This window comes from Rhagoletis zephyria, unplaced genomic scaffold (genome assembly GCF_001687245.7).
Source record: "Rhagoletis zephyria isolate East Lansing unplaced genomic scaffold, Rhagoletis_zephyria_1.1 Rzeph_scaffold_03625, whole genome shotgun sequence".
Lineage (NCBI taxonomy): Eukaryota > Metazoa > Arthropoda > Insecta > Diptera > Tephritidae > Rhagoletis > Rhagoletis zephyria.
Window position 1 is genome coordinate 35,517 of NW_016160708.1, and position 22,731 is coordinate 58,247.

The 22,731-nt window shown below is 37.4% G+C and overlaps 2 protein-coding genes across 5 annotated transcripts; one reads left to right on the forward strand and one right to left on the reverse strand.

The window, feature by feature from the left end:
* The first annotated feature begins 6,827 nt into the window (after window positions 1-6,827).
* LOC108369353 (uncharacterized) lies at window positions 6,828-13,847 on the forward strand. 2 transcript variants are annotated; one of them, XM_017624446.1, is made up of 2 exons: window positions 6,828-6,911; window positions 12,774-13,847. In XM_017624446.1, the coding sequence occupies exons 1-2, from the start codon at window positions 6,879-6,881 to the stop codon at window positions 13,821-13,823; spliced, it is 1,083 nt and encodes a 360-aa protein (XP_017479935.1). In that variant the 5' UTR covers window positions 6,828-6,878; the 3' UTR covers window positions 13,824-13,847. The 2 variants fall into 2 exon arrangements, with proteins under 2 accessions (XP_017479935.1, XP_017479936.1); XM_017624447.1 differs by having other exon boundaries at window positions 6,829-6,906; window positions 12,769-13,847.
* A 3,461-nt stretch (window positions 13,848-17,308) lies between these two features.
* Window positions 17,309-20,372, reverse strand: LOC108369355 (piggyBac transposable element-derived protein 3-like). Of its 3 annotated transcripts, XR_001848494.1 has the most exons (3): window positions 20,175-20,281; window positions 20,016-20,104; window positions 19,773-19,961 (listed from the first exon to the last, which is right to left on the reverse strand). XR_001848494.1 is itself a non-coding variant. In XM_017624448.1 (2 exons), exons 1-2 carry the CDS (start codon window positions 20,182-20,184, stop codon window positions 18,524-18,526), a joined length of 489 nt encoding a protein of 162 aa, XP_017479937.1. In that variant the 5' UTR covers window positions 20,185-20,372; the 3' UTR covers window positions 17,309-18,523. The 3 variants fall into 3 exon arrangements, 1 of the variants encoding a protein (XP_017479937.1); XM_017624448.1 differs by lacking the exons at window positions 19,773-19,961; window positions 20,016-20,104 and adding an exon at window positions 17,309-19,002 and having other exon boundaries at window positions 20,175-20,372; XR_001848495.1 differs by lacking the exon at window positions 20,016-20,104 and having other exon boundaries at window positions 19,770-19,961.
* Between the last annotated feature and the right edge of the window lie 2,359 nt (window positions 20,373-22,731).

A 22,731-nucleotide genomic window follows, 5' to 3' on the forward strand; every position in this document is an offset into this window, starting at 1 on the left:
CTCGTGTAAAAATATTTTAGTGCACTCTATCCCATAAAAAAGTACGAATGTTTAAACATTACCGTGGATACGCGAAACCACTACCGACGTTGGAACGCAGCGCCGATAAACCCCGCGCCCGTTCGTCGTTGCATGTTTATCTTTTTATCAACACTGTATACTTTATACAATAAGAGCGTAAATTTTGTTTTGTTTAACACAAGGAGAAGTCAGTTAAATTGTCAATTGTTTATTGAGAAATTTATTATTATTTAATAATATTAAAAAATAAAATTTTTCCAATATGAAAATTTTTTTCGATTCTGCTACTTTTTCTGAATGCACCATTAAAATTTGGTTGTTTTTCATTCAATATTTACGGAAATATAGCAATTAATATATATAATTGATGAAAACAAGGCCAAAAATTCATTTATGAATAAACTTTTGAAAAATCGAAAATTTCAAAAAATATTTTAAGACATTCATTTTCACATATAGACCTTTGAATATCTGCCAAAACATATTTGAAATTCTACTACTTAATTTTTAGTGGCCCGTTTCAGAAAATTTGACTCTTAGCCTAATTTACGACTTACGCAATGAGGCTGATTTAGAATCTAAATGCTAAAAGCAACCCTGTGATCTTCCAAAATTTCCCCGATTCGAACATGGTTTAATGAGAAAAAGTGGCAACATTGCTTTTTCGCGTATACAGTGGCTAGCTGCGTTTCAGTGATCGCCGATCGCCGACATTATTTGGATAAAGAAAAGTTACGCAAATTCAACATCGATGTGATGCTGATAGAAATCTGGGTCAATTTCTGATCAACTGTTTGTTTTGTTTCCTAACTAAGTGAAGAAATTTTAGCACCGACAAATGAATATATACACAAACAAATGTTCGGTTGTGGCTAAAACAATTCAAGTTTTTGTATTGAATTTTTGGTTTAAAATTTATTTTTTCCTTTTCAGTAGGGTTTTTTGCACATTATCTTCTGCGTGAGAATTGATCGTAGTAGATACGGATCTGAATAAGCGAAGTGTTCTGTTTGTTAAAAGCATACGATTTCGAACTCGCGTAAATGTACATTTGCTAATGCGATAGCGTGAACGCTCTTCGAAAAAATATTTTCCAAAGTGCTAAATGTTGCATTTTAAATGCAAAAACGCTGCATGTCGGATAGCAAAGCAACCTTGGTTCGGTTGCCAGCTGGCAACGCAATTGGAAAGAAAATTTTTATTACGAATGGCAACTATCGTTAGTTGCTGTAGAGTTATCGATAATTGCAATTTGACAGTTCGACAACCAGCAAGTGGAGGTAAACAAGCTGTGCGAGTAAAATTAAATGATTAAAATAAAGAGTTTTAAAGAAAAGACAGCAATAAAGCTAAGTTCAAGGTGTATAAAACAAGGTGTGATTGACAACTCAGTGCGGCTCTCTTTTAAGGTACTATAATAGGTTTGTTCGTCGAAAATCCAGCAAGAATTACACTAAGTAACAAAAAAAAAAAAATTCTCAGTCCTTGGGATATAATTGTTATTTCCTAGTCTGTTATGCCTTAAAAGTATGGAAACCACCTAATATTCCTCGGAAACTTTGCTTTTGTGACCAGGACAATGTGATTCATTAAAATATGCTAAAATTATGAGAAAAACGTGTTTGAGTCTTTCACTACAGAGAAAATCATACAGAACAGCACATATAAATCAAAACTAAATTTTATTAAAACTTCAGAAAACCAAAAACATAAAAGTAAATCAGAAGCGGGTGGTTTTTCGACATTTGCGTTTAAACTGCGAGTCACTTTCTCTAATCAATCCCCAAATGTAATCTCCCATCATGTTCTCATTGTATTGTGCTTGGTATCANATTATATCAACAATTATTTACTTCCTTTTTTCATAAAAAAATCGCTCGTGTTTATAAATTTTTAAATTTAACGAACTAATTTATTCAAATTATTGTAGACAAAAATGCAACCATGCGCCACAACCACATGTTTTTCGTGTTTGATAATTCTTGCTGGCAAAATTTTTTCCAGCAAGAATTCGCAACTTCTCTCCAAGAGAACTGTAAATTTGCTCTCACAATTTTTGAGTGTTGGATAATTTTTTGGTCTGCACGAACGCGATTTGGGCAAAAAAATCGCGTACAAATTCGTACAAATATTTTGCTCGACGAACAAACCTAATGTCAAAAAGTATAAACAAACGAATTAACCCTTACTGATGCATATATCTTGTCAGCACTGATACCCAAGGCTTTTATTTTGATTATAGTTTTGTTTTGCTTACTTTACCTGGAATATATATATTTTTTCAATAAAATAAAACAAATTGTTTACAAAATCGTTTTAGCAATTTCCTTGTTTTTAATTGCCCAAGTTTTATGCTTTTGTGCGTTTATTTTTATGTACTTACTTGCTCCCCTCGGCGGTGTATCTCTTAACAATTTCACGATTAAAAAAATTTGTTGCCTGGAAAATTTTTGTGTAACTTTTTTTAAAGAAATTCAAATTTGAAAAAAAAAAATTTCAAATGGGTTAACAATTCATTTCAAGGAACAAATGCAGTTGGTCTCCAAATCTCAAAAAAGAAAAGAAATATTGGAATTGATGAGATGATTGAGCTGAGTATAACGGTACTTATTTTTCGGGCAAACAACAACAACAAAAATTATCAAAAGTTAAAGTTCAAAATAAGCAATTCTTGAAATCAAGATTTCTTAAAAAAGAATGGATGGATCTTGAAAATTTTTCATTGATCTCATTTAATAGGAAATTTGATTTAATTTGGTATACGTACTTTATATATATGTTGTACAGTTCTTACAAAAATTGAATTAGTGTGAAATAATTATAAAAAGAACACCTTTTGCAGAGAACAGCTCTCTGCGTAGGCGGCCTTCGGCCGCACTTAGGGATTATAACCCTCATAAAGTAGAATTCTCTTTCTGTGTTGCGAAGAAAAGGCACTGAACACCTTTTGCAGAGAACACCTTTCTGCGTAGGCGGCGTCGGCCGCACTTACAGGCCAACCTAATATTACCGGCGTGAATTTTTCTACGCACGCACGCAAGTTCTTCACATTTAAGTAACCGAAATAAATTTGCGTGCGTGATTTTTCGGAGTTGCATTTCTGTCCAATTTCAGAAGTTGAGCAAAATTTGAGCATAAATGCAGAATAGCTTCGATTCCCAAATTAAAAAAAAAGTACGGGGATCGATAGAGAACATTGAGGTGAGTATAACGGTATATTTCTTTTCTTGCGGAAACAAAAACTACAAAAGTTATTAAGGGTCAAAGTTCAAATTAAACTATTTTTTAAATAAAAAATTCTGAAAAAGTAATATATGGATTTTAAAAGTTTCCTCCTCCAACGATAGGAAATTTAGTTCCCTTTAATTTGATATACATACTTTATATATGCCTTGTTTAGTTTTCACAAAAATCTAATTAATGTACGCAGAAAGGAATTCCGCTTCCCTTCTGCGGCAACACAGAAAGGAAAATTCTACTTACGGAGGATTATATTTATATCAAATTAAAGGGAATCAAATTTCCTATCAAATGAGTTCAATATTTTTAAAATCCATGCATTCGTTTTCAAAAAATTTGTATTTAAAGAATTGTTTAATTTGATCTTTGAGTCTTAATAACTATTGTAGTCGTTATTTCCTCAAGAAAAGAAATATACCGTTATACTCACCTCAATGATCTCTATCGATCCCCATATGTGTTTTTTAATTTGAGAATCGAAGCTATTCTGCAGTTTTTCCAAAATTTTAATTCATTGTCGCGCCAAAATGTCAATCGAAATGTCACGCAACACAAATCTTGGAATTTGAGTCAGCTTTTTACGCACGCCGGTCAATTTCGGTTGGTCCCATACAAGATGTATATGCATGAGAAATTTTTGACAGTAAACTGCCGGCGTGCGTGAATATTAGGTTGGCCTGTTAGAGATTATAACCCTCACAAAGTAGAACTCTCTTTCTGTTTTGCGAAGAAAAGGCACTGAACACCTTTTGCAGAGAACACCTTTCTGCATTGGCGGTCTTCGGCTGCACTTAGGAATTATAACCCTCACAACGTAGAATTATCTTTCTGTGTTGCGAAGAAAAGGCACTGAACACCTTTTGCAGAGAACACCTTTCTGCGTAGGCGGCGTCGGCCGCACTTAGGGTAAAATAATTTTGTTCACATAAGGGTTGTTTGTAACAGCCAAAACGAATCGAGATAGATATAGACAGATGTATACATAAATGCTCAGAATGAATAGAGAAGTCGATAAAGCCATGTCTGTCTGTCCGTCCGTCTGTCCGTCCGTCCGTGTATACGAGCAAAAATTGAGATATCTCAACGAAATGTGGTTTGTAGGTTTCCCTTTATCCAAGGTAGGTTGGTATTGAAAATGGGCGAAATCGGACTGTAACCACGCCCACTTCCCATATAACGGTAATTTCCAGAAATAAGAAAACTATGATATTTTAGTAACTACTGACGATAATTNGTCTGTCCGTCTGTCCGTCCGTCCGTGTACACGATAACTCGAGCAAAAATTGAGATATCTCAACGAAATTTGGTATGTAGGTTTCCCTTTATCCAAGGTAGGTTGGTATTGAAAATGGGCGAAATCGGACTGTAACCACGCCCACTTCCCATATAACGGTAATTTCCAGAAATAAGAAAACTATGATATTTTAGTAACTACTGACGATAATTCACTAAAAATTTATATTTACAATAATTTTCAGACGAAAAATAAGAATATTATAAATTTTTGGAAAATGGGCGTAGCCACACCCACTTATGGTTACATGTGTATATCTTGGTAACCGCTGCACCAATTTCTTCCAAACTTGGCACAGTAATTGGCCTTGGTATAGTGTTCCAAATGGCCGAAAATTTTTTAAATCGGACAAGAACCACGCCCACATCCCATATAACGGTAATTTAGAGAAATACAAATACAAAACAAAATAAATCAGTAAATATCAAAGCTAATTTATTCAAAATTGATGGTTGCAACAATTCTTTACCAGGAAATACGTTTTTGATACAATTTTGGAAAATGGGCGTGGCACCGCCCACTTATGATCACATATATGTATCTTGGTAACCGTTCTACCAATTTGTACCAAACTCGGTAGAGTCCTTGTCCTTGCCACATAAGAACAAAATTTTTAAAATTATTGAAATCGGACTAAAATTACGGCCGCTTTTCATATAACGGTAAATTTCAGAAATGTTTGGAACTTCAATATTTCGAAATTTTAGGACGCTAATTTACTCAAAATTGATACAACCCGGCTTACCATGTAGCGGTAGCCTTCGGAATGGTGAAAAAACATTTATTTAATACTTGCGCCGGGTATTTAAGGCTCGGCTCCGCTTCGAACTTAGACTTCCTTAATTGTTTTTTTATAATTATTTTACATTAACTCAATTTTTGTAAGAACTATACCACATATATATAAAGTGCGTATTCCAAATTAAAGGGAATCAAATTTCCTATCAAATGAGATCAAAATCCATTCATTCGTTTTTGAGAAATCTTGATTTCAAAAATTGCTTATTTTGAACTTTAACCTTTGATAATTGTTAGTCACCCCGTTCCTAAATAAACTTAGCGACATATCGGGTGGCAACATTGTTTTGTGCCATATATCTACTAACAGATGAATTTCGGGTGAATGCTGAACGGATCGCTAAGTCAAGCAGACGTACCAAGAATACAGTCAAGAAACAAGACAAACACATAAAAAGAGTTCAGCATCGCCGCGCGACAAATATATTGTACCTTATTTTAAATGCTTTATTGTAATGTTTAATCTTTAATTGCGGAAAATGAACAGTTTTTCTTAAATTCGCGCAAAATAGTTTTGTTCGATACAAGAGTTTTCTTGATTTTGGTACGTACTGCTTGACACACATACACACCAGTATTGGCACGAATAGCGGCCCGCCGTTATTGGAATATATTTTCTCGGTTACGGTAAATTATATGTCTGAGCCAAACCGCTATAACTTGAGGAAAAGACCAAGGACTGAAATTGAAGGTACCTGGAGGACGAGATGCCAGGGCATGCAGCTCAAGCGAACGGGATGGTGGCGGCGTTGAACGCGTTAAAGGCTTCAGTGGAGGAGCTTCGTCGGAGTACAGCAGAAAGTCAGAAAGAAATTGCGCGACTTCGAGAAGAAATCCAGCCGGCAGAAGGCTTACAAGAACATAATGCAGTATTGCAGACAGCGCAAGGTGAGTCAAGCCAAATTATAGAAAGTGACCAAACTGCCGCGTCAGTAAGTGACTCACATGCGAAGCTGTATGACCTTCCAAACTTTACTGGGGACCTCGAAGAGTGGCCGTTGTTTGTTGCTATTTTTAAGGATACGACTGAAATTTATAAATATAGTCAGAATTTAATTAGGCTACAGAAATGTTTGGTTGGTCCGGCAAGGGAAGCCGTGGCATCTTTACTAATATTTCCCAATGACGTTCCCAAATAAATGAATTAGAGTTTAGGGTTGGCAGGCCAGATGTACTGGTGAAAGCTCAGTTAGGTAAAGTGCAACAGTTTCCAGTTATCGTTGAGCACAAGCTCGACCTAGTTATTCAGTTTTTAACTCGAGTTCGTAACGTAGTCGCCTTTTTAAAGTCAGCCAATTGTCAGCAGCATTTAGCTAATACCACATTGCTAGAGCAAATGGTATCAAAATTACCGCACCAAAAACAGTTTGATTGGGCGAAATACGCAGCAGCCATTAAGGCATACCCAACTGTAGAACATTTTTCGACGTGACTTAGCGAGCTGGCTGGAATAGTATGTTTATTGCCGACAACAAGTGCACAGTAAACAAAAAGCAATGCTCTGTCAGCGAACCCTCGTCGCATAATGCACATAGACCGCGCAAAAGATACGCTGAAACACTTTTGAACATTCGTCTGTTGATGTCATTTGCGTATCAGAAACATGGTTTCATGCAGATATTCCGGATCATTACTACTCCATTCCCAATTACAAACTTCTTCGAAATGATCGTTTGGGTAGAAAAGGTGGTGGGGTAGCCATATATTGTAGGAGCTACTTAAATGTTATGATCGTGAGCCATTCATCTGAGAGTGAAATTGAGTATTTGTCTGTCGTTCTGTCTGATACTAATACCAAAGTGCTGGTGTCTTGTGTCTATAATTACAAGAAGAATATTTGTTATCAGCCTTTTTTCGATCACCTTTCTGAACTTCTTATTGATTACGATCATTATATCATATGAGGTGATTTTAATATAAATTTGCTTGTTTGTGACCCTTCTTCGACTCATTTTCTTGACTCTGTTGCACTTACTGGTATGTCCGTTGTTAACACTTATGTATATGCCCACAAGGTTCTCTTGTAATGTCCGTCCTAGTTTACTTGATGTTTTTATTGCTCCTCCTGTCCTTCGTCTCAGATCACGACTTAATTTTTTGTACGTTCGACCTTAAATTAACATATAATTATCATGCATCGCAGGCTTTTTGCTATCGCGACTATAATGCCATTCGACTTGACGCTCTGTTTTGTAATCTGGACCAATTTCAGTGGAACTACTGTTGGAAATTAGAAACTACTGACGATAAACTTAACTTTTTAACACATAATATTCTTTCATTTTTTAACAAGCATGTACCCTTTCGTCAAGTCAATTCCAAGTCTTTTTCTTGCCCCTGGTTTACACATAAAGTTAAGTTGGCGATTAAAAATCGCAATGCGTTATATACTGCATGGAAAAGGAGGCCAACTGACAGTGTTGCCAGAACTTTTTGGGCGAACCGGCTAAATTGGCAAATAAAACCGGCTAAAAACGGCTAAAATGTTTCAACTAAATTTCACATGTTTTATTTAAATAAATCACGAGTAAAAAGACTATTTCTTGGAGAGAAGTTACAAATTCGAGCCGGAAAAAATTTTGCCAGCAAGAATTTGCAATTAGGATAAACATATGATTGTGGCGCATGGTTGGATTTTTTGTCGACGATAATTTGAATAAACAAGTTCGTTAAATTTAAAAATTNACACAAAAGAACTGGTCAGATTTTTCAGAAATCCCTTCAATTCTGATGTAAAATATGATGCCAAAAGACTGCATTTAGATGACCGGTCATATGACCGGCAGATGTCTCGTAGGATTCCCAGAGAGTTTTGCTTTACATAGAAATTTGTGCTCTTTTATTTTCATTTTGACTCACTTTAGTGTTGGTTCCTTTAATTCAAGTTGGCATTCGGTTTTTGGAATTTAAATAAGTTCTCAGCAAAAAAGTTTGTTTAAAAAAATACATATGTGTATATAGCGCTTGAAAATATCAATTTTTCCCTTACCTTAAACCTTTGGGAGTGGGCAAAAATGATGTTTTGTAATTTAGGCAGAATTGAATATGCGCTATCTGGGAAGACAATGGCCCGTAGTCATAGTCAAAATAAAGTCGACTTTAAAGTTAGTTACAGCTTTTTTGACAGATATCCCATTGAAAATTATGTCAAAAAGCTGCAACTAACTCTAAAGTCGACTTTATTTTGACTATGACTACGGGCCAATAGGTGTGTACACGTACGCCTAACTATCTAAAGTTTTAGAAAACTTTTACTGGTTTTGCGTTCTCGTACCCCAAAAACTTGCAAAGTAGGGGAAATGAGAGAGCAAAATGTGAAAGAGAGCTGCAAATTTCTGCTGGAAAAATTTTTCCCAGCGAAAACTTGGAAGTAAGAAAATCAGCTGATCACAAACAGATGTTTGTAAATAAACAAAAGAAAATATGGCCTTTTTCAGTTATTTATTGCTAATATATAACTAAAAAGTGCGTAAATTTAATAAGCACAACGTTTGTTGTATTTATTTTTCCTTAATTTGCTATTAATCTCCAGTTTGTTTACTTTAGTGCGTGCTGACTATGGTTGCCGTATGACATTTTTCGTTTATACCATAAATTTCCTTTAAATATACCAAAATAGATTTAAATGCAACATGCTGAAATGTTGTTTAGCTGAAGTTTTCGGTTTTGGAAGGTTGTTTGTTGAAATGAAAATTTTATAATTTTAAACCTACTCTATTACATTATTTTGGATCAAAGATGGGTGTTTGGAGGAGATACTCTTGTTTTTAATGCGTCACTATGTGATATCAGAAATAATTATGAGAAAAATAACTTATTCATTCCGATATAATTAATTCGTATTTTAAAAAGGGTTTTCTTAACGAAAACTATTGAATTGTATAAAATGCCAAATCGGGGAAAATGCACCAAGCAGAAAATAAATTGCCAAATTAATCACCAGTGGCAACTGTGCAAGTGATCAGCTGTTTCGAAGGCTGCACGTTTTTGCAAATTTTGCGTTCTCGTACTTCTGATGATATTTCGTCTCTTTGAGAGCGAATGCTGCTAAATTCTCAGAACTTTTTCTGCTGGAGAATTTTGTCCTCTCAATACGAGTACACACCTAATATCTACATGTAATATTTATTCTGTTTGTTGGCACTATATCCAATCTTAAGAGACTTAACAGTGCAACAATTTCTTATTTTCTAAGTTTGCGAATAAATCTTCACACTTAAAATTAAGACATTTATAACAAACAATTTATGGAGAAAACTCCTTCTTCGTTTAAAATAAAAATAAGCGAAATCGTCCCAATTTCATAAAATCCTGCCTGACATGAAAATTTTTTCCACGATAAGGTTAGTAGCCATTTCTAACAGATTTTGGGTCGCTTAGTCAAAAATGGAAACATATATACATTTTTGAAATTTAAGAAAACAAGGCAAATAGCAAAATCGGCTAAAAACGGCTAATTTTTTTCTGCAAAACGGCTAACAAATCGGCTGCCGGCTAAATTGAAATTTCTCCGGCTGTTTGCTATCGCAACCGGCTAAATCTAGCCGGAAAATGGCTAAAATGGCAACACTGCCAACTGATGCGAATTGGGATGCGTATAAGCGTGCTCGGAATAAAGCCACCTACACCGTTCAAATTGCCAAAAAAAGCAGTTTTACACTAGAAAGTTAAACACTCGCGTTGCCCCCCAAACAGTTGTGGTCGAATTTAAAACGGATGGGTGTGACTTCCAGCTCTAACACGTCGTGCTCTCTTGATGCTAATGAGCTTAATGAGTTTTTCACGTCCCATAATATCTCTCCAGTTTCAGGTAGCTTCATTCCGAATGTCACCCCCCTAATTTCCTCCCATCATCAAGGTTTCAGTTCATCGCTGTGCGAGAGGATGAAGTGGCTAAATGTATTTTCCGAATAAAATCTAATGCCATCGGTACCGACAATATTCCAATTAAATTTGTCAAATTAATATTACCATATATACTAAGTAGCCTTACACATCTAGTAAACCACTGCTTCACTACCTCTTCGTTTCCCAATGCATGGAAGCTGGCAGCTGTGACTCCCGTACCCAAAAAACCCGGCGCCACCCTGCTTATAGATTTCCGGCCTATAAGTATTCTGCCCGGATTATCTAAGGTCCTTGAAATGCTTATGGCACATCCAATAACACAGTTTATCGAAGAGAATAATCTTCTCAACCCGCTCCAATCTGGCTTCAGGGCTGGCCACTCATGCTCAACCGCTGTTACCAAAGTCTTGGATGATGTTCGTCAGCAGTTTGATCAGGGTCACCTTACCCTACTGTGTCTCCTAGACTTCTCTAAAGCATTTGACTCTGTCAACCATATCTTGTTGTGTGAGAAACTTAGACACAAGTTTAGCTTTGGGGATTTAGCAGTGCGATTTCTTAGTAGCTACTTAAGTAATAGAATGCAAAAAGTTAAAGTTGATAACATTTTCTCTGATCTTCTGCACATTCACTCGGGCGTTCCACAGGGTTCCATACTTGGCCCTCTTCTCTTTAGCATGTTTATAAATGATATTTTCAATGCATGCTCACACGCCCGTTTACATGCTTACGCTGACGATGTTCAGCTTTATCTCTCTGATCGCACTAGCATGGTTCATGAAATCGCGCTTCAACTAAATTATGATTTGCATTCTATTCTTAAGTGGTCAAATGAAAACCTGCTAGGAAATCCTATGTGCTTCCAATATGCAAGGATAAGATCCAGCCCTCTGAGGTCCCTCACCTATATCTTGGTGCTGATATTCCTCAATTAGTTGATAAAGTAAAAAATCTTGGCTTCATAGTAAATTCTAGACTGACTTGTGAGGATCACATAAATGATGTAGTTAAAAAAATTTACTATACACTGCGGTGTCTCCGAGCTACCTCTGCTTTTACACCCCAAGACACTAAGAAAAAAATAGTAATTAGTCTAATTGCTTCCCTCGTTACTTATTCTGATGTAGTGTATAGTGAACTTGACTCTCAATCATTTCAAAAACTTAATGTTGCTTTTAGTTTTGCCACCAGATATGTACATGGGTTAAAGAAATTTGATCATTTAAATACCCTCAGAAACTCGATATTGGGATGCGACCTAAGAAATTTCTTAAAAGCTCGAAATTGCATTTTTATGTTCAAACTGATTATGTTTAAGAAACCGGAATGCCTGTATGTATNTAAAGCATTTGACTCTGTCAACCATATCTTGTTGTGTGAGAAACTTAGACACAAGTTTAGCTTTGGGGATTTAGCAGTGCGATTTCTTAGTAGCTACTTAAGTAATAGAATGCAAAAAGTTAAAGTTGATAACATTTTCTCTGATCTTCTGCACATTCACTCGGGCGTTCCACAGGGTTCCATACTTGGCCCTCTTCTCTTTAGCATGTTTATAAATGATATTTTCAATGCATGCTCACACGCCCGTTTACATGCTTACGCTGACGATGTTCAGCTTTATCTCTCTGATCGCACTAGCATGGTTCATGAAATCGCGCTTCAACTAAATTATGATTTGCATTCTATTCTTAAGTGGTCAAATGAAAACCTGCTAGGAAATCCTATGTGCTTCCAATATGCAAGGATAAGATCCAGCCCTCTGAGGTCCCTCACCTATATCTTGGTGCTGATATTCCTCAATTAGTTGATAAAGTAAAAAATCTTGGCTTCATAGTAAATTCTAGACTGACTTGTGAGGATCACATAAATGATGTAGTTAAAAAAATTTACTATACACTGCGGTGTCTCCGAGCTACCTCTGCTTTTACACCCCAAGACACTAAGAAAAAAATAGTAATTAGTCTAATTGCTTCCCTCGTTACTTATTCTGATGTAGTGTATAGTGAACTTGACTCTCAATCATTTCAAAAACTTAATGTTGCTTTTAGTTTTGCCACCAGATATGTACATGGGTTAAAGAAATTTGATCATTTAAATACCCTCAGAAACTCGATATTGGGATGCGACCTAAGAAATTTCTTAAAAGCTCGAAATTGCATTTTTATGTTCAAACTGATTATGTTTAAGAAACCGGAATGCCTGTATGTATGTTTTATTTTACCGAAATATAATTATCTTAACACGTCGAGATTATTTTTTGTTAATTCTGTAAAACTTTGGAACTCTCTGCCAGCATCTTTGAATAACTCTTAACGTAAGCACAACTTCAAAGGTCTTATCAACGATTATTTTTCTAATAAAACAACTTAAATGGTTATAAATTTTCTATGTTGGTTATTGTTATAGCTCTGTATAATTATAAGTATTATAAAATGTGTTAATTCCTTGTTATATCTTCTTGTTTTCCTATATTTAATGTTCTTATCCTCTTTATTTCTTATTGTGCAATAAAAGATTTAATCTTAATGTACTAATACGATATCAAATAAATTGAACTTGAAATAAATTGAAATGTTACAAATGCAGCGGAAACCACACCATTTCACAGTGTGAAGCATTCAAGACGTTATGGGTTCAAGAACGGTGGGAGTTAGTAAAAGCGGATCAGCTAAGCTTCTCATGTTTGCGTAAGGGTCATTGCACACTTAAATGTCACTCGAAGAGACGATGCAGCGTAAATGGTTGTCAACGCTATCACAGTCAGTTACTCCATAGCGGGGTGCCAGCATCGCAAGCACTGTGCCAGGTCAGTACATCGAACGTCCCCGCTCAACCCCTTTTAATTTGTTTAGCAAACTACACGAACCAGCAATTATTTAAAATGTTGCCCGTCAATATTTACGGACCCGACGGGAAGCGGGAAATAATTGTCATGTTCGATGAAGGCTCGTCTATCTCGATCATGGAAGAAAGGCTTGCGAAAATGATCGGAGCTAAAGGGGTGTTACACCCGCTTACATTACAATGGTACGACAATAAGGTGGTGACTGAAAAATCATATGAAATCAACATCGAAGTGCGTAATTGCGCCAGTAACGAAAGGTTTGCGCTTAGAGACGTATATACAGTAAACAACTTGAATTTGCCAGAGCAGTCTCTAAGCAAAGAAGATTTTGGTCATTTAAGAAATCCGCCACTTATGAATTATCACGAGTCGAAGCCAGGTTTACTCATTGGTTTAACACACGCATATCTGAGTGCTACTACTACTAATGTTAAAGCTGATAATGAGAGTCCCCTGGCCGCCAAAACGCCTTTAGGTTGGGTCGCGTATGGCCCAACAAAATCGCCTTCAAATTCCAATCCTCGAGTTATGCTGGTCAAAGATTGTCAACAACTGCACACTTTGGTGTCTGAATATTTTGCGTCCGACAGTTTTGGCACTAATGTGTCTTCGGTGAATCTGGAGTCAGAAGACGAGCATGCACGTTTGATTTTAGACACGACAACCAAGCGAGTGGGTAAGCATTATGAGACTGGTTTATTGTGGAAAACATTTCCACCTAAGCTGCCCCATAGCAAAATAATGGCAGAAAAGCGTCTGTTGTCAGTGGAGAGATGAAAAATGGTGTTGAATAATCTGTGCGATATAAGCGGGAAATGGACAAGTACGTAAACAATGGATATGCCAGAAAACTGAGTGATACCGAAGTCAACGCGCCATACCAGCATGTGTGGTATTTACCGCACTTTGCAGTCCACAATCCACATAAACCTGAAAAGTTGCGAGTTGTTTTTGACGCGGCCGCCGCAGTAAATGATGTATCACTCAATACAGCCCTTTTGAAAGGACCAGAGCAGGCCCAACCGTTGGTACGAATACTTCCACAATTTCGACAAGGAAAAGTCGGTGTCGCAGCTGACATACGCGAAATGTTTTCTCAAATTAAAATACGACAAATCGATCAGCATGCACAACGTTATTTGTGGCGGAATGCAGATACTAGCAAACCCATCGAGGAGTACGTAATGACGTCATTGATTTTTGGGGCGGTGTGCTCGCTTTGCATTGCCGAATACATTAAAAACAAAAATGCCAAGGAGTTTCAAGATCGCTTTCCTGATGCCGCAGCAATCATAGTAAACAAGCACTATGTTGACGACCTAGTGGTTAGCGTTGGCAATACAGAACAAGCCATCAAGACCAGTCGCGAAATGATGGAAATCAATCTGGAAGCGGGGTTCGAACTACGCAATTTTATATCCAATTGCTCGGAAGTAGAAGAAGAAATGAACAAATTATCGCCATCTATTCGTGCAGCAGTCAGCATGGAACGCAATTCGGTAGCAGATAAGGTACTCGGCTTATATTGGAACATAAACGAAGACACCTTCGAGTTTCACACGAAATTTCATCGTGTGCCGGAAGAGGTACTCAACGGGACGTGAGCGCCAACGAAGCGGGAGCTGTTAAAAATCACCATGGCCGTGTTTGACCCTTTCGGTATGTTGGCAGATTTTCTCATATTTACTAAACTTTTAATTCAGGATGCGTGGAGGCGTGAAATCGGATGGGACGAGGTATTGTCGGTGGGACTTAGCAACAAATGGCTTCCTTGGTGTCAAGAGTTTTTCCACGTCAAACGATTTAAAATGCCACGATGTTACTCGCCGCACATCTCCGAAGATATCGCTGAGATACATATTTTTGTTGATGCAAGCCAGATTGCATTCGCAGCTGTTGGGTATGTTCGCGTAATTTGCAGAGGTACGGCTAAGGTTAGCTTCGTCATGGGCAAAACGCGAACGGCACCCATTAAACTGATGTCAGTCCCGAGGCTTGAGCTACAGGCAGCGGTGTTAGGCACTCGGCTATACAAACTCGTTCGCGACTGCCACGAGTAACCTTCTGGAGCGACTCGCAAACCGTCCTGCAATGGGTATACTCATCACAAAGGAAATACAAGGCATATGTTGGTCACCGAATCGCTGAAATTCTCAGTGCAACATCTCCAGAATAGTGGCGATGGATACCTACTTTGCAAAATTCCGCAGATGCCGCGACGCGCCCATCTAGTCCTTCAAAGTTTGACAACAATAGCCGATGGATAAAGGGTCCGGAGTTTTTAAAACACGACGAACAGCAGTGACCCGCCATGACAATAAAGCCACCATCCGTCTTGCCAGAAGAAGTCAAGTCCGATCGCTTACTACATGCTCAGCCGAGAGAACCATTTATTGAGTTTACCAGATTCAGCTCGTATTCGAAGTTACAACGAACTATAGCTTGGGTGATCCGAGCGACCAGTCGATTTCGAGCGCAACGAATTACGGCGGGAGTACGTCGACCCCCGCATCTTACGATGGCAGACGTGACAATATGTAGATTGGTGCGGATGAAATTGCGAATTTGGCAGCTTCGCGTAAACTGGCGAAACAGAGTACGTTGTATAAGCTCTCCCCGTACCTGGACCAAAGTGGTATATTGCGGTTAAGCGGTCGCATCGACGCAGCAGAATATTTGCCTCTGGCAGCACGACGCCCCATTTTGCTGCCACGAAAACACGTTGCAGCTCTAATCGTACGCCATTACCACGAGAAGAATCATCACCAAAATTTCGCAATAACTATCAATGCTGTGAGACAAAAATATTGGCTCCCGCATTTGAAGGCACTTCTCAGAGGCATACAAAGAAAATACCTTGCTTGTACGATCGACAAAGCCAAACCGGATCCGCCATTGATGGGTCAACTACCTAGCGACAGCGTCACTCCATTTGTACGCCCATTCTCTTATACTGGCGTCGATCTATTCGGCCCACTCAACGTCTCCATCGGTAGACGTCGTGAAAAGAGGTGGGGCGTAATTTTCACCTGCCTGACCGTCCGAGCCGCGCACATCGAGCTATCCGAGAACTTATCAACTGACGCGTTCATCTTGTGCCTGCGAAACTTTATTAATCGCCGGGGCACACCAGTGAGAATACGTAGCGATAATGGCACCAATTTTATCGGCACACAAAAGGAGCTACAAGCTGCTGAACATCTGCTAGATGCAGATCGTATACAAACTGAGGCCATGAAATACAAAACAGAGTGGATTTTCAATTGCCCAGCGAATCCTAGTGCAGGCGGCTGCTGGGACCGCCTAATAAGAATCATTAAAACGTTTTTAAACAGGACACTCCGAGAAGTTGCGCCAAAGGTAGACACGCTACAAAGTGTTCTCATTGAAGCAGAGAATATCATCAACTCACGCCCTTTAACCGACGTGCCAGTCTCAAGCGAGGAAGATGAACCAATAACGCCGAACCATTTTTTAATAGGTTGTGTCAACTCAACGCAGACGCCCCATCCTGTCGACGAGAAGATATGCTTGCGGAAACAGCGGAGGATTTCCCAGAATCTGAAAGATCGTCTGTGGAAGCGTTGGACGACGGAATACTTACCACAACTGTCGTGCCGTACAAAGTGGCAGAAAGAGGTTCCTCCTCTGCAAGTTGATGATTTGGTTATGTTGTGCGAACCAACGTTACCCCGCAGGCAATGGCAAAGAGGACGTATTACGCGAGTATTTACTGTGGCTCTTACGCAGACCAGCATCCCGCCTTGCCAGGCTTATGATTGAGGGTGAATCCCAGGAGATTCACGGGGGGCGGGGTGTTAGTCACCCTGTTCCTAAATAAACTTAGCGACATATCGGGTGGCAACATTGTTTTGTGCCATATATCTACTAACAGATGAATTTCGGGTGAATGCTGAACGGATCGCCAAGTCAACCAGACGTACCAAGAACACAATGAAGAAACAAGACAAACACATATAAAAGGAGTTCAGCATCGCCGCGCGACAAATATATTGTACCTTATTTTAAACGCTTTATTGTAATGTTTAATATTTAACACAGATATGCCGACGAGCTTGCTAGAGCAACAATCCTCTTAGTTTCCTTAACTTAAGTTAAGCTGACACAAAGTAGTGCAAAACTGAAGAGATTAAAAATATATACATTCTATCGCGAGTTTATAGGCCGTACTACATGTAGTACGCTCGGCACATATGTATGCATGTACTTAAGTAAAAAATACATATTTCTTGCAATTTTATTCAAATCATTTATTATCCAGAAACTTTCGTGTACTTCAGTAAAGGGAAAAAAATAATACTAAACAATTATTTGGTGGTGTGGTACTCCACATTACACTTTACATGAAGCGGCACATCACATTTAATGCAGTGTGTAGTGGTCTTTTTATGGCAATGATTGCAACGTAGCTGTTTACATTTTCCCTCTTCCTGACGGTTGATTTCAGTAAGCAAATGATCCTTTCGATCAAATCTGATGTCCCGTGATGATCCTGACGGAAGCGTTGCTAAGGATTTTCCATAAGTTGATATTATCGATGTGGAAATGCGCCGAGGAAAAGCTAGATGGTCCATTTTACCTCCCATATCTCGTATGTATTTGCCAGGCATTGTGCTCTGCAAGATCAATGCAGTGTGTAAATAAAAGGAAATACAACTTTTTGCCACGAATAGAGACACGGTACAAGCTGATATTTTCATCTGCTCGATCGACGCCCCCATATATCGATTATATTCATGAATAAGACGTGGTTGTTGAATGCTTACACGCTTTTTCTCCTTCCGGGACCAACGTGAAATATTTTTTGAAGGTACAACTGGATGGATGCTTGAGGCGACGTTAATTGCATTGCTGTCGTTTCAACAACAGACAATAATATTGTTGGTACGAATTTTACTGTAGTCATACTACCCCCCTTCTTTCTTTCGCAGATCATGTTTCTTTGGTAAGGGACAGTTGGCTAATCGATTGTGGCGAATGGTTCTAGTCCCTTTAACATTCCGTTTTTCTAACTCGACCAATAAACCAATTGTGGTAAACAAATTATCGAAGTACAATCGGTGGGTAATGTCGGGTTGTTTTTGGGATAGAATGTCGCAATATGTTAAGACTACGCTTGCACCAAGTCCCATTTCCTTGTAGGTATTATTGGGGAAGGTCCCTGCACCTTGATATGCCTCGAACCAAAGAATGTAGCCCTTATAAGTTGCTCCAATCCCAAATTTATAGCCATATCTGATAGGGTTTCCTTGGATATATTGTTTACATCCGTGGCCGCCAAAATACGGAACCATCTGCTCCTCAACGGAATGCTGTATTGTTCTTGGAGCATTATTTTGGAAGCTTTCGTTCAATTTTTGTAGAAGTAGTCTAACCTTTGCAAATTTGTCCATCTTATCCAGATTTTTGTAATCCACAAAGTGCAAATTTCTTATTATAAACTCAAATCGATCCCTTCACATCGAATTCCATACAAAGGAATGATGAGTATCCCTATCATTTTGCCAATACATACGGCGCCGAGCGACAATATTGTAGCCACTTAGAAGTAAAATTCCAATAAAGCACCTGATTTCATCCGGGGTTATATTTCCTATTGCATTATGCTTTAACGCATAGTCATTGGAGTTTTCAGTAATGAGTTGCAGAAGGTCAGCAGAAAAAAAATTTTCAAACAAATCGAGGGGTGTTGGTAAATTTTCCTGTTCAGATTCCGTTACAGTGCCTTCCGTTTCAATTAGATCGTGCCTTATCCATTTCACTGACGACATATCGAATTTGCGTTTCTTCGCCGGTGGCAGTAACGCAAGTGGAATATCGTCTTCACTGTCAGAATCAGAAGAATAAGCATTTCGAAATAGCTCAGCCTCGCCATTTAATAATAAGGGAGGTAAATTGTCAAAATTCACTTCTTCATCGTCTCCACTATCTTCATCTGTTACATAGTTATTAGCAGGGAACGGATTTTATGGAAATTGCCTTTTTTTCTGCTAAAGAGGTAGAGTATATTCGATTAAGAATGTCCACGATTTAGCTTTCCCTGATTCCATATATACACATTTGATGTTTGCCTTTTTTTGCCTTTTTTAAGATATTTGCCTTTTTTAAGATATTTGCCTTTTTTTGCCTTTTCTACCTTTAAAAAAGGTATTATAGCATTTACATTTTTTTTTTAAGATTAAAAAATATACACATGCCCTTGCGGCTTATAGAAGCGCAGGGACCTCTTGCCAAATTGGTGTTGAAAAAATTTAAAGCCGTTTTCTCAGCTAACGTAGGCTTGGAGACAATAAGGGGTGTGGGTAAAATTGTAAAGGGCGAGGAAAACGCCCTTATTCCTGATAATATGAACGTTCCAAACGTTCCATATTTAAATTGGGCTCCACTTGTATCAACTTACGCCGAGCGCACATTTAGTACATTCAAGGCTTTTCTTCGCGAAAATCGAATGAAAATGCTGCCAGAAAAATTCAAAATGCACCTTGTGGTTCAATGTTACTACAACTATAGAGATAAAAGTTGTGTGAGTTAAAAACTCGAAAGGAGAAAATAGTCAAAGATTCAAAGTACAAATTTTTCATATAATGAAACTAGTTCATAGTTTTTCTCTTTTTACTTGTAATATAAACATTTCTAAAATAAATATATTTTTTGATTGTTCTTCGTATTTTCTGTATTTTTTTAGTGCCTTATTTTCTTTTTTTGCAATACCTTTTTTTGTTACCTTTTCCTGCCTTTTTCGCTATTTTATTTTGCCTTTTCCAGCCTATTTCGTTACTTTATTTTGCATTTTTTATAGGTTTTTAGGTCCTCAAAATCCGTTCCCTGGTTATTAGCGTCATCACTTCGTCACTTTCTTCTAAGGCAGATATTATCTCATTTAATGTTAAATTGCTGCAAAAAAAAAATTTTTTAACATATTTTTCACTATGTAAATGCCGAACGTACTACATGTAGTACGCCAGTAAATACGCCAATTAAAATCACATATAATTTGCTTTTTCACATGTACTTTAGATGCAGTCACGTTTTTACAACTATTTTTTAATAAAAAAACACAAAAATGCAACAACAATAAAAATGCTTATACAATTTCTCCTTACTGACCACGTGACATCTTCACACTTTTGCTAACTTCACACAACTGATATATAGGGATGTTCCGATACAAGTAAATACGAGTACGTACGAGTACGTACTCGATACTTTTGTTTCGATACCAACTACTTTTTTTACTCGAATCGTTGTATCGATTCGTACTTGGTATCGAAAGAAAAGTACTTGGATCGAATCGATTTGAGCAAGTGCCATATCTTGGCAGCGTCGTTTTTATGAAAAATAATTGCTTTAAGCAATGACACCGCCAAAATCTAAAGTATGGATATATTTTTACAAAATTACTGATACCATAGCAAAGTGCAAGGAATGCTTTAAAACCGTAAAGTTTTGTGGGAACCTTTAAAGGTTGAAATTGTTGTCTAATTAATGAATAAATATACATATCGTTACTAATGACGAAATATACATATCGACACCTTAGTGGAAGATCGATCTATCTCGGCAGCCAATTCGAAAACGCCGTATCTCAGAAAACTCTTCAAGAATGCCCTATTTCAGAAATTGATTGAAAGACGCCCTATCTCAGAAAACTTTTCCAGAACGCCCTATTTCATAATTTGGTTCAAAAACGTCCTATCTCAACTGAAAATATATTGAAAATATTTGGAGCCCAACTTCACTTATGCCCATTTCAACTTGACATTATAGCCTGTTTCTTATGAGAGCAAGTCAAAATCAATCACACTTTGTTGAATACCTTTTCAATTTCAATTTCGATTTATTCAGTCTATGATATGGGGTATCTTACAGACTACAGGCACATACACAATTTTCTTAAATCTAATGTATACGCAGATGAAAACCCTTTATGGAAAATTAAAACTAACAATACAGATCATCTATGGCTGACTTAAAAACAGATCTTTGTGATGAAAAATCAACATTTAATTGTGTGGAGATTGTATTATACTCTAAAAGCGCTCTGAATATTGGTGCATGAGAAAAATAATTAGCTGTGGCTACAGAAAGATAAAATGGTTTGTGAAATCGAAGAGCTTTGCTGGGTATATTAAAACTAATCAGCCCTAGAAGTTCGGAACAATCAATGACTCCATTAATTAGATCGTAAACAAACATTAGAGACTGGATTATTCTTCTATTCTCAAGTGATTTTAGGCTTATTAACATACAGCGAGCACTATATGAGGGCAGCAGCTCTTCAAATTTTATCGATTGAAGTGCAAAGCGAATGAACTTCCGTTGCACCCTTTCAATTCTAGTAGCATGGCAATTATAAATCGGATTCCATATAATAGCGGCATACTAAAGTTTTGAACGAACCGAAGTATTGTAGAGAAGTTTCCGGGTATACGGATCCTGGAAATCCTTTGAGTAGCGGCGCAGAAAAGCAAGGTTACTGTAAACCTTAGGAAGGACATAACATATGTGATTTCTGAACGAAAACCGATTATCGAATACAACTCCAAGATCAACAAAATCTTTAACTGAAATAAGTTGGTGGTTAAAAATAGTATAGCGCGATTGCCGAAACTCTGGAGCTTTAGAGATAGACATATGAAAACATTTGTCAATATTAAGTGAAAGTTTATTCCTGCGACTCCACTAATACTACGAAAAAACTTCAAATCATCAGCATAAAGTAAAAAATTCGAGTTTTTAAAACAGGCACCAATGTCATTTATGAACAGAATAAATAAAATTGCACCAAGAATGCTTCCTTGTGGGACACCCGAGGACGCAACAAAAGAAAACGACTTACAATTTTCAATTTCAAACAAACAACAATCGGTTCGAGAGATAAGATTTTAGCCAAGCCAAAAAAACAGAGTGGAAACCGATACATTCGAGTTTATGCAATAAAATTGCATGCGATACTCTATCAAAGGCTTTCGAGAAATCTGTATAAATGGTGTCTATTTGAAAACCACATTTGAATGCAGAGATACAGTATTGAGAGAAAACGGCTAAGTTNAAAAAATCAAAGGCTTTCGAGAAATCTGTATAAATGGTGTCTATTTGAAAACCACATTTGAATGCAGAGATACAGTATTGAGAGAAAACGGCTAAGTTACTGACAGTAGAACGCCCATTGACAAACCCATGTTGGTGCGGCTCTAAAATAGATTTTATAGCGAACGTAATTTTTTCTTTAATAACCTGTTCGCAAAGCTTTGAAAAGACTGTTAATTTAGATATTGGTCTATAATTCCTTATATCATTCCTACTGCCTGATTTAAAAATAGGGGTAATGGACGCGACCTTCCAACGATCTATAAACACACCAGTAGAAAGAGATAGATTAATGATGAAACGTAAAGGCGCACAAATAGAAAATTTACATTGCTTTAGAAAATAAGAGCAAAAACCATCAATATCATCTTTCAAAGAAGTCTTTAGGGCAGTTATACCATTCAGAATATCTATTTCAGAGACAGACAAATATCCAAAGTCCACTGATTGGGTAGAGTAGACGGGCGTGCAAATAGGGTCATCATCAGCTACAAAATTAAACTTGAAAAAAATCCGCAAAAAAATTTACAGACTCAGTGATTGTGAACACAATCCATTGAAATTTTTGCATGTT